Here is an 18,234-nt window from a genome sequence, read left to right on the forward strand (position 1 = left end):
ACAAACAAACAAAAGATAGGGCAACAATCCAACTTAAAATGACAACATGGTAACACTTCAGAAATCCCTTACTGAAGTTCATGTTTGCATTTTTGTAACATTTGGAGTTAGAATTGTAGTTAGAGCTTTGCTCTTCAAGGGGAATGGCCTGAAGGGATTTTATTTTATTAATTTTTTTCAATCCATGATGCTCACCTAACACACAGCAATTAGTGCAGTGGAGCATCCCTGATTTGAATCTATGGAAGATTGCTATTAAAGGGGGGTATTAATGGGCTGGCAAGGTCTGGACGACTGTTGGGGAAAAGTGTGTTTATGGAATACGGTGCTGGCAGGCATGATTTCAATCGGATTTGACATGTTTAACATAAATGTATAGTGTACGGCTCTTGCTGCGTATGAATAATTCCTGCAGACCCACTGCCTTTCTAATTATTGAAGTTGAAAAAAAGCAGGTCAGGCACATCCTGGTGGAAATCTATTACCAGCCCTCCCCCTCTTCTCGCTGTTGTTTACAGCTTTGTATAAATAGGAATGCCATTGTATGGGGAACTGAGTGCTTGAAATGTAATCTGTGGCAGAGAAAGGAAAGAGGCTGAAACAATACTTAAAAAAAAAAAACTGAGTTCATAAAGACAAAAGGAGGTATGTGCTGAGAGGAATGGCTCTGTGCTACAAGGAGGCAGAAGCCTGGGCTCACTGCCTGGTCCTGCCAGTGTTCAGTTGTGTGGCCTCTCATCTCTGGACCTCCGTTCCACAGTCTGTAGAGCAGCCGGTTTGGACTCAGTGGGTTCTTGCGTTTCTGGGACTTCTTAAAACTGTGAGTGGAGGAGGGACAGCTGTACAGTGGTGTAGAATCTTGGAGAATCTTCACTTCTAAGGTCAGAATGCTCATAACTTGCGAGGATGTTTCTGGTTTCCAGCTAGTGGAGAAAGCATGGATCAGGGGTGGATTGAGAGTTCACACAGCCTCTTAGTCTTTTTCTGTGGTAGGCCTTTCTTGGGGTCGCAAAGAGTTGGACAAGACTCTGTGACTGAATGACAAAAACAGAACACTGTCGCTCTCACCTGGCCCCTGTTACTGGGCATATCACACAAACTGTCAGAGCCGGTGATGACGATATCCCTGGGGGAATCTTCGGCGACTCTCGAGTTACCTCTGAGTGGATCCCGTGTCCCAGACCTGTTGCGGGCTGGAAACCAGGCCCTTCACTGCCTCTACGAAAATCATTTTGGTCTAATTCTGTGTCCTTTCGGAATCTTGTTCCATCTTTCTACCTGACCCTAAAATAAATTTGTCTTTGCAGTAGGGTATGTGAAAGGGAATGCTGGGAGCCTGGCTTGCATGGCCCCGTTGTGGTTCCCATCCTTGCTGATGGTATCCGTTTTTGGTTTTACATTTCCACACGCAGATGGGAATTGTGTGACTAAGTCAGCTTTTCCCTTCCTCCACCCTCTTTTTTTTTTTTTCCTGGCCACATTCAGTATAACTTGAAGGCTTAAGTCACTGCAGGCAGATTTCTGTCTCACAGTTGAAAACAAACCATTTGAACTATTTTTATGTTGAGAAGCAAAAATAGATACAGGGTATGGCGTATATCTGGACTTGCCTGAATTCCAGTAATTCAAAGGTCTCAGCTTTGAGAATTTATATAAAGTCTTAAGAGAGATAGATACCACATTGATTGAGCAAGTACTCTTTGTGCAGATGTGGGATATGCAAAAAAAAAAAAAGTAGTTGGAACTCACTTTCTAGAAAGGACATCATATGCAAGCATATAACTATGCTAATGGTGTGATGAGAATTATCAAGGTGTAGTTAGAAGGCAGTGAACCTGGACATGAAGGAGTAGATTGTTTCCATGGCTGTAGAAAATAACTTATAGGTTTGCCTATTATTTCTGGAACTTGGCCATGTTAATCTTCCTGTTGTTTCAGTGTTAGGTTTTGTCCTCAGTTATTAGAATCATGACCAAGATCTAAAAAAAAAAAAAAAACAAAGCACACTGTAGTGCCTTTCTCAGGGGATGTCAGAGCACTTCCGTTAGGTTCTCACATTCTTCCCCGGGTGCAACAGGATCTTACCTGTCAGGCTAGAGAACCAAAACTCATCAGTGGGGAAGTCCTGGCTGTCAGATTTGTGATCAAACGGTGATTTGCCTTCTGGGTCGGGGTACATTCCCTGGAGTATAAAGCTGAAGACCCACATGACATAGGAGCATTCTCTTAACTGTATGAAGATTGGAGGAGACTTGAAGGTCCTGGTTCTCTAGTTGTCAAGCAGAATTGTCAGCTCTTTATGGTTAGGGGCACATGGCATTCATTCATATTTTTGTGTTTTGTTTTTTAAAGACATTTCTTAGTGCTTCTTTAGGTTTACAGCAAAATTGAGAGGGACAGAGATTTCTGATATGCCCTCTGCCCCATCCCCAGTCATAGCTTCCCCCATTATCAACACCACTCACCAGGATGGCACTTTTTTTTAACCAATGAAGAACCTACACTGATCTATCCTAATAATCCAAAATTCACAGTTTCCCTTATGATTTACTCTTGACATACATTCTGTGGGTTTGGACATCTGGCTATCACTATAATATCATACAGGGTGTTTTTATTGCCCTAAAAATCTTCTGTGCTCTACCTGTTCACTTGTCCCCAACCCCACATATGCATTTTTGTAATCTCCTAGCAAGCGCTTAATACTGTCTGAATATTTCATTAACAATCAGCTGGTGAAATAGCATAACCATAAACATTTTCAAGTGCAAGTTATTCGGTTTTATGCCTTTTAGATATTAAGCCCACAGGGTGAGTAGGATTCTCCTGTGTTGATTTACAGAAAAGATGGATGTAGGATGCCTGTGCTTGTCCTTAAAGCCAGGCCTCTCTCCTCACCCTGTGGTTCCATGGCTGCACGTGCACCTGTATATTTCCGAGAGATGCTTCTAAAGATGAAACCCATAGTGACAAATGTTTGTACTCTCACCATGTGCTTGGCTCTGGTGGGCTTCATGCGCCTCCTCTCTCCTCCTGGCCTCCCAGAAGCCCTGTGAGTGGACACTGTCCTCCGACCATCAGACGTGAAGCTGGAAGTCCACTGTAGTCAGTTGAAATGCCCAAGTTCACACAGCAGGACTCCAGCCAGGTCGTAGCAGCCCTGCAGACCGTGAGCTCTGTTCCTTAGCAAGCGGGCTGGTGCCTTTGTGTAAAGAAAACTTGGCCAGGGAAGACAAGAGTTCTCAAGGAGTCCCCTGAGGTGCTCTCGAGCCGTCTGCCCACCCCTTCACACACCCTGTCCCTTCTGGGCCCTTGGAGGCTGTGCGCAAACTGAGCTGGGGGCCACGTGGAGAGTGAGAAACTGTTCGGTATGGGCTCCCCCGCCCTTGCTGTACAAACTCCAGGGGGGGGTGACATCTCCAGTCTGCTCAGTATTTGAAACCCACAGGGGAAAGTGGACTGCTATTCCCATTTTTCAGGCCTTCCAGGGATCTGAGTCAATGTCTTTCTCCTCCAGTGCAGACTGTCAAACTCCTGCCAAACCTGGATGAACCAAGAGCAATCCCTGGTGGGTCCCAAGCAGGTTGATTTGTCGAGGGGGTGGCAGAGAACTGAAGTGCGGGACTCTTGGTGTCTGTCACTATGCTGGACGCAGATTGTGTGTGTTGCATGAGTGCCATCTCTTAAAATTTAGTGAAGTATCTTATGAAGATATAGATAGGTTTGAAATGGAGAAAGAGCCTGGAAGAGTATCCTTCTAGCCTGGTCTCTGGGAGCCTGTGCTGCGTTGGGGCTCAGAGGCCCTAACTAACCTCATTAAGGTTGGATCTGATACGGGTGGGATGAACTTCTGTTAATTAACTGTGGTCTGGTCCCAGCATGACCCACATCGCCTCCTGTTTTGACCTACATCTCACACCTCTGGACTTTTTGCTGTCAATTCAAGTGTCTCTAAGGTTCTTCCTGTTCTAGTTTTTTTCTAAGTCCGTGGTTGTCACAATCTGCAATGAAGCCAGAGGGCAGAGTGATGATGCAGAGCCCAGGGTACCCCCAACTGGGCACTGTGACCACAGCTGCAGGGGGCATCTGTGCACAGCCCAGCGGGCTCTGCTGGGAGAAGACGGGCAGAGCTGACCAGAGCCCAGAGGCAGGCAGACAGATTTGATACCTCTAAGTGAGGAATTGGGTCTTGGCCTCTTTCGTCCCTGCCTGCTGGCCCAAGCCAGGCTCCAGGTGGCAGCCCCAGGCTCAGAAGTTATTATTAAGTACCCCGACAGCTGCTGTTGGTTTAAATGAAGTGGTGGCTGGTGGCTCTGTTTTGACTGGTGGTTCCATTCAGAAACTTGACACAGAGGGTACAAGGTATCTTGAAACCGAATTGTGGGATGGCCTTTTGGGAGCGCAAATCAGTGTAGTTAAGCAGCCTTAAGCATATTTCAACATGGAATTAGTACAACAGATTGATGCCTCTGATGTGGGACTTAGCACAGTTTTTTCCCCGAAGATGGAGACAAGCCACAGCAGCCGGCACTCAGCACGGACTCGCCATTGTACCCTGGCTGCTTGCTGGGAAAGCGTGGCATGACACCCGTTCCCAGAGTGCTGACTTGAGGACACAGGGGCCAGGGTGGGCCTCTGTACCCTTCCCAGGGTCCAAGCCAAGGGAGTGTTGGCTGGTGTGGCCTGCACGTGCCAAGACCAAAAAGATGCTGCCTCCTTCTGCAGAGTGGAGAGATCCTAGAGGTGTCTGTCCTGTTCACAGAGGTTCTCCAGGACACGTGGAAAGACCGAGTCTTTGATAGCAAGGCAGCCTGTCGTCCTTCTGGGTTACACAGCTGACAGAACACGTGGAGGTTACTCCTTCTGATTTTCTGGCTTTGAAAGTGTATTTGTGTTGGCTTAGAGCAGGCACATTCCCTGAGGGACAGCCATATTTAATCTTTCACCTTTGGCCTGAGGGGGAAAACATCGAGCTTTGAGACAGGCCTGGCTCTCATCCCCACATGTGGATGATGAGAGTATTATTTGCAGCAAGAATTATTTGAAAGTGGACTCCCTGATCGCCCGCACCTGCCAGGCCCCCGTATTTCATTCTAGTCCAGTCGAGAAGTGGTATGGTCCCTGCCGATTACAGAGAGCTTCAGCTCTGATGGTGGTTCTCAAGAATGTGGGGGGACCATCAGCATCACCTGGGAACCCACTGGAAATGCAGGTTCTCTGAATCAGACCTGTTCCAGGGGGTGGGGGCTGCCTTTTAGCAAGTTTTCTGGGGGATTTCTGGGACTCATTTGAAGTTGAGAATGTTGGGGCTCTGGTCTCTGTGACAGGTATGAAGTTTGAGACCTATTTCTCCTTTAGCTGGATGGCAGACTTCTGAGTCCCTGGCATATGAGGGAGGGACTAAGCTTTCCTATAAGACAGAAGTGTGCAGAGGAGACACAAGTCCTGGTCTGGCCAAGGGAATCTAGATCGTAGTAATGGGAGCGGGGAGACGTGGTCATGTTGAGGAGTGATCAGAGACCTAGCACTCTTTATCTCAACCCTGGTTGGTTAAAAAGTAACACTTGGTGAAGGGGAAACAGACCTCCCTGTACTATTCTTGAAATTAACTATGAATCTGTATTTCCAAATAAAAATCAAGATAACAACAGCAAAGAGTTTCTGGGTTTTCAAAGTGCCGAGCTATCTGGTTCACCTTCGAGTTGGTGGAGAAAACTAATGAGCCATTCCCCAGCAGCAGTCACACCCATCTGTAGTAGAGCTCAAGTTTTCTTTGAAATGCTCCATGGAAACGGGAAGCTATACGTGATGAGTCCATGAGGCCTGTGTCTTACTCCACCTACCTAGGGGTGCTCGGCTCCCTTTTTGAGCGGGTGTCTGAACTTCTCTATCTAGAGATGTGCAGAAGCAGTGTAGCCTGCAGTTACGCAGACTGGGACTGTTCTGAATGGAAGGCTTCTCACCTCACCAGGCTGGACTCTAGGACAGAGTTCTTGGGGAAGGGCACTGGCCAGGGCACGGAGACCCCCCTGGCTGTGCCAGTGCTCACCTTCGCCTCACACAGTCTCCTGATTCCTCTGCAATGACTTTAAGTGCTTGGCTGGAGGCAGAATGAGAACCATGAATGTTCAACCACCATGTTGGCAGCAGAGCAGACCCTTTAGAGGAACCGTCGTTCGCTATCGTAGTGAAGCGAGAGAGTTTAGCCAGATCTCTGGCCACTTACCAAGCGTAGTAGCTCCGCAGGAGATCCAGCACAAAACCCTAGCCTCTGCTCTTGGGAGGGAATTGCAAGCAGATGGCAAGAGCAGCCCCACAGCCAACGACAGTGAGGACCATAGAGCACAGAGCATCCTCTGGAAACCATGCATTTCTGCTTTCTAGAGGGGAGTGTGGGGCCTCTGAAAAGCTGGGTGGGGGTGGGGGGTTGGCTGTGGAGAGAGCTCACTGCCCCTTGCATTGCATTTTTGTTATGAGCTGAATGACCATTTTCAGGTCTAGTGAAGCTTCTGTGACTAGCATGCTGGGGTCATTATCTCAAATTCAAGCTTCAAGTCTGGAGTTGTACGAATGTGTTTTTTTCTCCTTAGTCAATGGAGATAGATAGAAAAGATTGCTGTAAATTTCTGGGGCAGGTGGCAAGCTGGTTTACGGAACACAAGGCGATGAGAACCTCTGGCTTACGGAAAGTAGCATGAATTAATAATCATTTAATTGGCTCCTCCATTATGTTGCTGGTTTGGGAGATGGAAGTTTAGATGGAGGGGCTGTCAGTGGTGCTTTAGCTCAGAGTCTGATGGTTGAGAAGTGGGGGTAGTAGCTGCCTTTGGTCTTTCACAAGGATGACACTTCGGGCAGCCTCCTAGGCCTTCACCAGAAGGAAGAGGGTTGGCACTTCAGTGGAACACCACTTCCACCATGCCAAGAAGGGAGGAAATGAGCCTGAAGACCCCAGCTGGCTGTGCCAGTGCTCACCTTCACCTCATAGACTTCCGATTCCTCTTTGAAATGACTAAGTGGTCAGCTGGAGGCAGAAGGAGAGCTGTGCATGTTCAACAACCAAGTTGGCAGCAGAGCAGACCCTTTAGAGGAACCATCGTTCTCTACAGTAGGAAAGGGAGAGTTTAACCAGATCTCTGGCCACTTATCAAGTGTAGTACCTCCATGGAAGATGTGACACAAAATCCTAGCCTCTGCTCTGGAGAGGGAATTGCAAGCAGGTGGCAAGATGGCAAGCAGATGTCCAGCAGTGTGGACGCTCAGCACAGGCCCTGATCTCCTCAAGGGAGGACTCTGGCCAAGTGCAGGCCTGTGACAGAGAATGTCTACCATGCGAACAGCGCCACTGATGTGGTGAGTGATGAGCAGGTGAATTTTACTCATGAAACTATAATTTCTGGTACTTTTGATCATCTTGGAGGGCGAGTCAATGTCTTGGGTAATGACTAGAGAAAACCAAGCACTGCATACCGTAAGGTTCCATTTCTGTTCCATTGCCAGTTTTTTTCAGGTTTCTTTTTCAGGAGGCAGCAAATCCCTGCCCTCCTTGGCTTGAGTTGTACAGCCACCTCACTAGGTGAGAAAGTCTGCAGGCTGTCCACGGTCTCGTGAGTACAACTCTAAAGTTTTCTGCCACCAAAATTTCAGTGACTTGGATTTTAGTTTATTAGTGAGGATTGGAATTGGGTGAGAATTTGCTCTATAAAGAGTGGTTTTATCAAGTCAAGTTAAAGGGCTGTGTATTTCTACCATACCTGACCACTTGATAAGCCCCCTACATGATATTATTCTTGCCTGTTCTTCACAGTTGGTCACCTCCTGCCTGAAGCCCCTTACTAAGCTTGTTTTAATTATTCTGTGTGCTTAGAACAGAGTAAGACCATATCTTCAAAACTGCAAATAAAACTTGCATGAGTTCAGATCACCTCTCTTCTGTTCCTTGCTCCCTCTAATTAATATGACAGGAGAAGTAAATTTTTAAGTAATTACTTTTAGAAGTTAAACACTCCCTAAGCAGATATGTTACAAACAAAGGATACCTGTTTGTTGATGTCACAGAAGTGGTTTTAGTTTTTCCTGAGGAAGCCATGCACTGACTACTGTCTTTCCCTTTGAAATGAAATTCTTCTGCCTGGAATGTGGAGGAACCTCAGAGAATAAAACAGAGAGTCATGGATCAGGTCTGCCTCCCTCAGCATCTGACTTTGTCAGATACAGTGGCCAGCACATCCCAGTTTACGGGGGAATGGTGGCTTTCGGCCCAGAAGGTTGATTTTGAATTTTCTGTCCTCCATAACCACCACGTGCAGCTCCTTTTTGTGCCTCACCAGTCGGTTGGGTGGGGCAGCCTCAACCCCTGACAAGATGAACAAGTATTTTGTTCACTCCTTCGAAAGTCTGCATGGTAAGGAATCCACAGCTCACACTGTCAGGCTGTGGCTGGGGGTTGACCCAGCATTTCGCTGTCCCAGCATCCCTCTTGCCTGGCTTCACAGAGTATGTCATGCACGACGTGTGCGCTCGCGTGATTCCTGGCCATGTTTTTAAACCCTTTGAAGTGCCAGGAGCCCAGCATGTTGCCTATGGAAGATTCATTGAGATTTAACACATATTTTCATATGACACAGCTGCCAAAATGAGGAAAAATTGCTTTAACCGGCAAAGTAAAAAATACCACCCGAGGTTTTGCACAGTATGGATCCAAATATCCACATTTTCATGGACAGTTGAATTTAAATTCTAAACACTTTAATTATAATATTAAAAATAATATAACTACATGACAAACTGAGGAAATGGGGAAATGCTCTATGATGCCATCACCTAAATACAGCAGTCATTTTCATTCAGTCTTTTTTCCCAATCCCTATTTTTTTACAGAGCTGTATCATGGTATAATGCACATTTTATCTTTTTTGTTCCTTCAGATTAACATTCTCAAGGACTTTTCCACATTGCTGCACAGCTATCATACGTAACCTCATCTAATAGTGAAGAGGCTGTCCCATGGTTTACTTAACCATGACTTTTGGTAAAAGATCTAGATTGTTCAGTTTGGCTAACTGAACAGGTGGCTAACATCCACTCCTGTTCAGTTTGTCTTCATTGAAGAAGCCACTATAGGTTGTAACCCTTCAAGCTGTGACCAGTATAAACCAGTGGTTCCAGGCACTGTTTAAAATTATGGCTTGTCTCTGGATGCATATTTGTATTTTACTGCTGTGGTGTCAGAGTGGCCTTCAAGTGACGACTAATTTTTTAACAAATAAAATGTTTTCTAGACTTGTGACATCTCTTAGAATTTAAGTTAGACTTGTAGAAAGTCTTCAAACCACATTGCTTTCCCTTTTGGTGTCTGTACTACCTCATTTACTGATGGCCTACAATGTATGCTAGGGACAGAACTGAAGTAGGAACTGACTTTAGGACTCTGGCCCTTGAGAAGTTGATCAGAGAGAAGCAGCTTGAGAAAAGGTTAGACTGTCATGGCCAGGAGTAAATCCTGTTCCAGCCTACTGATGGAGAACTTGCATAGCTGTTTGCCCATCTACAGAAATTTTATAAAGGCTTTGGCACCATGTTTGATAGGGACTGACATTTTAATGTCTGGGGTCAGGCTAGGAGGAGGCCTGTCAGCCTCGTTAACCTAACTCTTTGGAGCAGTCCCCACATCACCCAGGGAGGCACAATGGAATTGTAACTGGGTGTTAACAGACTCTGATATGATAAAGGCATGGCTTTATCTTTAAAGAAGCCTAGGTGGCTAACGTCCACCTCTACACAAATCTGATCTAATAAAAATGCAGCTTGCCCCAGAGAGAAGTGCGATGAGCCCTGGAGTGTTTACACCGGTGGATGCAGGGTTTCGCATTAGAGCAGGGCTGCTGTGCTGCTCCAGAGAAAGAGGAATGAGTGCGTGAGTGCTGATTTTATTTTTTAAAAACACTTTAGAAGGACTCCTTAGCTTGAGCATACAAAGGAAGCCTTTAGAATTCCAGAGCAATATGAGAGTATGGCGGTGACAGGGCCGGTTTGGGGGAGGATGATAAAAGTGCCCCTCTTCATCCAGGGAAAAGAAGAGTGGCTTCTGAAACCAGAATTCTCATCTCTGCAGCCTCTTCACAATCATCACGCGTTCGGCACTGGAGGCAGAGGATGGGCCCCTCGTCGTATGAGGAAACTAGTGCTGCACTGGGCTGCGCTGGGTTTGCTTTTTTCAGTGAGTGAGACGAGTCTGGAGCCTCAGCCTCCGACTTGTTCACCCACACTGCCCGTCAACTGCAGGGTTGACAGTCATTCTGGGCAGGGCAGGGGGGTGGGTAGCATAGATGGAGGGCACTGACAAGGTGGCATCATGGTCCTTTAAAAGCAAGTGTTGTTTCAGGTCAGGCAGACTAACTAAAAAGATGGAGATGGGTGTTGAGAGGAGAATTCTGTATCCTGGCTCACCCCTAGAGGAAGGGAGAGCCATATGGCAGCTCCTTCCTAACTGTAAGCCCTGAATCCTACAGACTGGGGCTGGAAGTGAGCAAGGTAGAGGATGGCTCTAACAAACAGGCATCTGAAGTAGCTATCACCTAATGCCTCCACCACCGCCACCCCATCTTTAGGAGGAATTTGAAGAGCTAACACATGGAAGACAACCAATAAGCAAAAATGAAAAATGATGGAGATTAAGGAATCTTCTGGGGAAAGGAAGATCTCAAGTCCTTGAAACATTAATTAAAGACTCTTATTGTGGGAGTGTGCAGGCAGCAGCCCATCATACTCAGAGGTCTAAAACCCGTGACACAGGGTTTCGAGGGATCAGGTCTGAGGGAGTCTGGGAAATGGGAAGTGGGCCATGGGGGAACCAGACTAGAATGTTACAGCACCTAGTTAATCGGCAGCCAGTCCATCACATTAAATATCCAGCCGTCATGTATTACCTTTCAAGTGAAAATGAATAACTCCCATTAAGAGCAAAATGGGTTTGAAGTCGATTCGAGACAGATTAAAGTACTGTTATGAATGTGTGTGTTGGGAGGAGGAGGGGTCTGTATGTAATATGCTTGTCCTTGTACTTTTTAAATAATAGATGTTCTACAAACTTATGTAGACCAGGTTACCAAGATACTGGGGTTAAAGGTCACAAGATGTGCATTCTGGGAAGAGCATCCACTTCCTGGAATATTTCCTGCATTTCACTTTTTTTTCCCTCAAAATTATTGTGTGGCCTTATGATTTTAATGAACAAAATTGATTTTTTACAACTGTTTATTAAAGCACACATCTGTAATGACAGCATCTTGTGTATCCACATCAGAACAAATCTCAAAGCTGGAAACACGTGCTGGGTAACTAGACTGGATGAGACAGAAAGCAGTCTGACTGAAGAGTAGAAATGAGGCTTTCCATACCAATGACCTCTACATGGAGTCAAATGATTTTTCAGTGAGGGCAGAGCACAGTGGGTATGTCTTGTCTCGCTACCATTTTTAGGATTTTTCTTCTTGCCTCTTGTAATGAGATTCTGAAAAATGGAGTTCCCCATCCAAAGCAAGTGAGAAGGCCAGCCTTAAGCTACTGACCAGGTTTCGGAATAACCAGATCTGACCACTTGAGGATTTGTGTTTATGCCAGAGGAGCTCTGCTTATTTATCCTGGTTAAACCTTGTTAGCCCAACTGTTTTCTCATCCAGATCTTGCAGGTCTCTTTCCGTGACTCAGAGAACTCCTTCCGCCACTGCTCTGTGCCCACTGTTTGCTGCTTAAGCCTCAGGTGGTCCTCCTCCCTCGTCAGAGTTTTGTCTTTTTGGTGACATGGGGGTGAGAGGGCATGGTCTGGGCAAGCAGATAGGAAACTCTCTCTCTGAACCACCCACTCTGAGTAAATTCTTGTGTCTGGAGCACTGGCTTGTTTATAAGTTGGATTTATGCCCTGCCTAGTTCCACTCTTAAGTTACGTCTCCCCGCCAAAAGCAAGTTGCTGAACCAAAGCTTGATTTTTTGCATGTGAACACATACATGCAAAAAATCAAGCTTTGGTTCACATTGATCAGGTCTCCTTTGATTTCAAGAGCTGTGACAATAAAGTTGGGAGCATACCATTGATTACATCTATGAAAGTCTGTCTGGTTCTTGGGTTGACTCGTGTTTGGCAGAGCAGTTGGTGAGACTTCCCCAGCCACCCTCATGAGCCAGCAGGTTGTGTCTTGATCGGCGGGGAGGGGGGTCAGAACAGACTGAATGTAGGTTTATCCAACTCAGAGCTTTTTAGTCCATTTCTTCACCTTTTTTCCTTGGTGTTCAGTTGTTAAAGTTGTGTAGTGACAGAAATTCATAGGCAACAGAAACCAATGCCTGCTTCTTTCCCACTGTGCCTGATAAACCCATCCAGATGCTCATCCTCCTTTAACTTGGGTGTTTCACAAACACCCTGAGCTATGAATGAATGTTGACTCTCACCCAGCACGCACCCTCTGGGAGCTGGCCTGGCCTGGCTGCTGGATTACATCTTCTGCTTTTCCTTCCAGCATCATCAAGCCAAGCAGAGAAGGAGCTGACAGATTCTCCCGCAACCTCCAAACGCATCTCCTTCCCAGGTAGCTCGGAGTCCCCTCTTTCTTCAAAGCGACCAAAAACATCAGAGGAGACCAAGCCGGAGCAGGTGAGGCCCGGAGGGGCTGTGCTGTGGGAGAGTATTTCAGTTACCTGGGGGGAGTGGGATGGGGAGTGAAGTCTTGAGTGGATGGGCATGGGACAGACACTGTTGCCATGGGAACTGAAGAGTCAACCGGCGGGGTGGCTGTGTCCCCCACAGATGTACCAGTGTCCCTACTGCAAGTACAGCAATGCCGACGTCAACCGGCTGCGCGTGCACGCCATGACGCAGCACTCGGTGCAGCCCATGCTCCGCTGCCCCCTCTGCCAGGACATGCTCAACAACAAGATCCACCTCCAGCTGCACCTCACCCACCTGCACAGCGTGGCGCCCGACTGTGTGGAGAAGCTCATCATGACGGTAAGGCGGCCGGGAGCAGCTCCTCAGGGCTCTTCTCTCCCCAGGGGTCAAGGGTGGCACTGTGATATGGGCAGGAGGCTGTGCTGCTGGACGCCAGAGGCAGGACAGAGTTGGAAATGTCAAAGATGGTCCTATGACCACTGTCAACCTTAGTCTTGGCATGATGGTGACCCAAAGGGCTCTGTGTTTCTCAGCATTCCTCATCATCCTCTCCCCTCCAGATGCAGAGGCCTGCAGGGAGTTAACTGCAAGTTGTCATTCAGGTTCTCCAGGCCTTTACTGAGCAAGTCATATTCTAGGTTGTTCTCAGATTCATTATGTTTCATTTCATCCTCACAGCCACTCTATTTAAAAAAAGGCTTGACACGTTTACATTATGGCTCAGAGAAGTTCATTGCTGTGATGCCACTTTTAGGTGGCAAAGTTGAGATTTGACCCCAGATTCTCCCACTCTAGGAATGCAGCCCCGTGACAGGGGAGTCCCTTGGGTGGATGCTTTCGTTCTCAAGGCAGGAAGATGCTCATTTGGGTAGCACGTGTTGAATCATGAACAAGGGCTTTGCATTTTGAACATGAAGTTGCTGTACTTGTGGGGCATGTCTCTAAGTGGCCACTGTAAACATGGCCCCAAAGATTAGTACAAAGACTTAAATATAATGTGAAAACTTTTCAAAATACTGCAGGTGATACTAATGTATGTCCTAAGTGATGTTTCGTCATGAGGAATATACATTCGGTGCTGCGTCAGGGGAACTTTAGCAGCCAATGAGAAACTACGGTGACCTCTGTGCTGCAAGTGTAACTTTCCATGGGTATTTTCAAATAGATTGGTGAACATGTTGAAAGATTCTCTGTAAGTGGAAACTTACTTTTGTGGATGGTGGGTTTCTATGTTACGAGTTTCCTGGGAATTCTCTCCAGCCTTGGGATTTTCCTCAGGCTGTCATACTGGGTTGGCCAAAAAGTTCATTTGGGTCTAAGTAAAAATAAAAGACACATTTTCCCATTTTCACCAAAAACTAATGAACAACATATTTCCTAGCTGAATGGACTTTTTGGCCAACCCAGGACTTCCCACAGCTGACCTGGAACTGTGGGAGCCTAAAGAAGCAGGAAGAGATGTGAGGAGGGAGGCATTTTCAATACATTGTTCTTTGGCTCTGGTGATTATTTTTCCTGTTTGATATCACATTGGTCTAGGAAATATGAGCCTGTAGTAATCTGTATGATTGGTTTACATTAGACAGTGTTTCATTTATATATTCTTAAGGGCCAGTATATAAATTTTATCTCTATAGCCATTGTTTGTCATATTAGTTCTTTTATAACAGCAACAGTGTGGTACAAGGTAGCAAGTCTGGTGGTCATTTGAGTCTTCATTTAACAACAGGATGTTACTGCTGTGTTTGCTTGGGTACTAAATTCCTAAGAATTTAGGAGGTGTTACTCAAGCAGTGATTCTCAAATCCTTTTTGGGGGAGACTGGTAAATATGATTCAGTAGCCTTACTGGGTATTCTATGCATGCTAGTTTGACATCCGTTATTAAGAACTCTTTCAAGTATTCTGCATGTACCAAAAAAAAAAAAAAAATTTACTTGGCTGCACTGGGTCTTAGCTGCAGGAGGATCTTCAGTCTTCAGAGTAGCATGTGCGATCTTTAGTCGCGACATGCAAACTCTTATTTGTGGCTTGTGGGATCTAGTTCCCTGACAAGGGATCAAACCCAGGCCGCCTGCATCGGGAGCAATAAGACTTAGCCACGGGACCACCAGGTACATCCCTACATGTACAAAATTGTGTGTATAATGCCAGGGAGCATAAGGATACCCACAGTTCACCCATGGAGCCAGGTTAATAATCCCTGTTTGAGAAAACTCCCCAAGAACATAATTGTGTAGGAGAAATGCGCTCCCTAAAGGGGCTGTGCTTGGCACCTGTTCAGAAACCCCTGTAAACCTACCTCATTTTCCCACAGCACACAATGGAGGTGTTTTCTAGACATTTCTGAAAAAGTGTGTAAATTGTGGGAAATGTGCTGACTATAAGGAAGTTCATTTGCTAGCAACGGGAGACAGTTAATGGATTCAGAAATAAAGTTGAAACTTGTGGGAACTGTAATCATGTAAGGGTTTTACATTTGACTAAAGGTGTCTGTAAGGTCAGTTTGATGCCCTCTCTTTGCATGAAGATGGAGTCACTGCATGGCTGTCGGTTGAACTGGTTTCTTAAGTCATGAGGATGTGTTGTGTCAAGCTAAAGAAAGCAGTTCCATCTCCATCCTTTATCAGGATCAGCAAGAAAAAGACAAGTAGCCAAGGTTGGAGGGGAGTTTGTGGCCATACTTTGGGGTGAACCCAGGCACCCTATTTGAGGGCTGGACTGCTCATCTTGGTCTTGACCCTAACAATTAAGTAGCTGCCACTGTCCTCCCTCTGAAAAGTATGGTGTTAAAATGAAATTTTGAAATTGTTTTACAACTGTTTATAGTGAACCTGTGGTTAAAATCATGCCCCTGGAGGCTATTTTTATGGCAATTTTATTAGAAAACTGTCCAAGGGGAAGTATTGGTTAGACTTTTTGATGGTGTATCTGTTTGTTCCTGGCCATCTAGAGCAGGAAACTCTGAAAACAGCATGATGAGATATGCCTCTCAAATCAGAGCTCCATTTTCTAAACTGTATCATTAAGGAACGGTCAATGTCCAGTCATTCATCCTCCCAGAGGAGAAAAGTTATGTCTGCTTTATCTTTGAGTGGCCCGGATGAATGGCAGTGAGAGGAGTGAATCTTCTTCCTTGCCAGATGGTTTGACTGAATGCACTGCCTTTGGTTCAGACTAGGAAAACCTGGCAAAATCTACCAAACAGACACCTCCTGGCAGATGGGGGGTGTGTCCATGGTATCTGAAGCTGTAAATTCTGGTAAATATTTTTTGCTGTCTGGGCCCAAGGTCTCAGGATCTGGCTTGAATTGGGTTTCAGTCTCTCTAAAAGTAAATTCCACCTTGATAAATGGAAATAGATTACTTTCTATACAATGTCTTTCCGTTCAGTTGTAAATGGAGAGTGTTTTGAGGAGGCTTCATTTAATAATACCTTATCAGACAGCTTTCAGGAACCTGCAGTGTCTAATATGTCTGTTGCTATGGTAACAGCTGCTTGCTTATGCTCTGCATCTCATATCTGTGTCCTCCATGGGCCCCCTTCTTTTTACCGATGAAGGGGCTTGAAAAATATTCTCCACTGGGAACAATTGCAGCTCTGGCCCTCTGCTATGGAAACTGCACCCACAGCAGTTCATTCTGCTGGGCCTGTGGGAAACAGAGCTCTGAAGCTTGTCTTTACACACATGGTAAGAAAGAAGGAAATGCATAAAGCTTAAGGCAGTGAGACCAGTGCCCCTCCAGGCCCCACTGAGCGGCTGGCCCCCAACGCCAGTCATACAGCACTCTCACCTAGTGACAGGGAAGGTCGAGAGTCTGAGTCAGTGATGGGGGTAAAGGAGCCACTGCTTGTGCCACCTCTTTTTGCTCACTTTTCTAGGGGAGGAGGGTTGAGGGCAAGGGGGCCAGGTTTCTAGCCCCTAAATGAGAATAGGAAAGACCACCTACAATAATTTTCAGTGGTCCTGAATTATTCTAACTAATCACTGTCCTTCTAAGTGGCAGGACACACCACTGGGATTGAAAGCATTAACACAGGGAAACTGTCTTTGTTCCTCCATCACTTAGCAAAGTGTGACCTCATGGCGGAGAATGGGGCTAAGTCTGGAGCAGCCAGGAACACCTTTTTCTCTAGCCCTTCATCTTTGTTCCCTTTAGTAGTTCCTAATTATCCTGTATGTTTTGTACATGCACTGATTCCCCTTCACAGCTCCTGGACCCACGCTGCCTGCAATTCCACAGCTCCCACCCCCTACGCCTCACCCCACCCCACAGCTGTCTGACTCCTGTGATGTTTTCGGTCAGCATCTCTCTCTGTGCTCCCCGTGTGCCCGTACATCTGAGTCTCTAGACCAGGCTGGCCGCTTGGCCCCCCTGTATCAGGGCTCTCGGGTGGCCACTGGCCCTGAGGCTGTGGCACCCACTTGGGCACCAGCTCTCACTTTGTCTCCATCTCAGAGGAAGGTAATGAAAATAATCGGGCTTCATTAATTCCAAGTCCTGTGAGATGATAGCCATTTGGAGCCTGTTTGCCAATTAGATGGTCTAAATTAGAAGTGACCTTGGTATACTGCCACTGCTTGCCTCTCTGAGTCTAATGAAGCTTTTCTCTCCAATTCAGTCTCCTTCTCAGCTCTCTTCTCTCTCTCTTCTGCTGTGTGTGTGTGTCTGTGTGTGAGAGAGAGACAACTGTTCATGTGTTTCCTGTTCTACCTATCTCCTTTTTTCATTCTTTCTGATTCTTAGATTTTTAAAATCTGGTTCAGGGCTACATTTGTTTCTGGCCCATATGAATGTTAATATTGCTCTATAATTTTTCCTCATGGCTTTTAGGTTAAAAAAAAAAGAGCCACATAGATGACATTTTAGAAGGGAAACGAGACAGAGACATGGCCTTCTCGACACCAGGGTCCAGCGCCCAACCTAGCACAACTGGAAGGTAGTTAAAAACAAAAACAAACAAAAAAAAACTCTGAGGCTTTGCTGCCAAGCTGTGCCTGGCTTGCTGGCTGCAGGCGTGTGGACAGCTCCTGCATCCTGGCAGCCATTGAGGTCAGAGGAGAACGTGAGCAGCTAGACCCTCACTGGCACCATCAACTCTAGATCCCCCACTAGCTAAAATGCTAAGGTCTAGAAGCATTGGCTTTTAAAGAATAGGACCAATACCTCATTCACCAGGTGTACAGACTAGCCAGGTCTGCTGGGAAGGCCTGTGTCTGAGGTCCTGTCTTTCCCTCTGTCATCATTTCCTCTTTCTTTCCCTTCATCTGAGGCTCTTCAGTCTGTTTATTTTTTACTGAAATGTGAAGGATTTCAGTCTCTTTGGGAGTCTAAATTTTGGCAAACCTGTCCTTTCACTTGGAATAGGGAGCCTTTCAGAAAGCAACTCTACTCAGGTGAGCACTGCCAAGGCTGTGGGGATGAAAGTCTCAGAGAAGTGAGGTGCAGTACTTGGGTCTGAGAAGATACCTTTGCTTGCCAGCATGTGGAACTTGTTGGTTGCACTGATCTAACCTCAGGGTGGCCTTGAGGGATGAACTTGCATGAACAGTCCCGTTAAGAATTTAG

At 46.2% G+C, this 18,234-nt stretch overlaps 1 protein-coding gene across 5 annotated transcripts in view; it reads left to right on the forward strand.

Annotated features, from left to right (window-relative positions):
* Nucleotides 1–18,234, forward strand: part of ZFHX3 (zinc finger homeobox 3) — a 255,495-nt gene that overhangs the window by 216,302 nt on the left and 20,959 nt on the right. For all 5 annotated transcript variants that reach the window (XM_070770839.1, XM_070770840.1, XM_070770841.1 and 2 more), the window contains 2 exons: nt 12,516–12,649; nt 12,803–13,003. In XM_070770839.1, the coding sequence (XP_070626940.1) occupies nt 12,516–12,649; nt 12,803–13,003 (335 nt within the window). The remainder of the gene's footprint in view (nt 1–12,515; nt 12,650–12,802; nt 13,004–18,234) is intronic.

This window comes from Bos indicus, chromosome 18, assembly GCF_029378745.1.
Source record: "Bos indicus isolate NIAB-ARS_2022 breed Sahiwal x Tharparkar chromosome 18, NIAB-ARS_B.indTharparkar_mat_pri_1.0, whole genome shotgun sequence".
NCBI classification, from domain to species: domain Eukaryota; kingdom Metazoa; phylum Chordata; class Mammalia; order Artiodactyla; family Bovidae; genus Bos; species Bos indicus.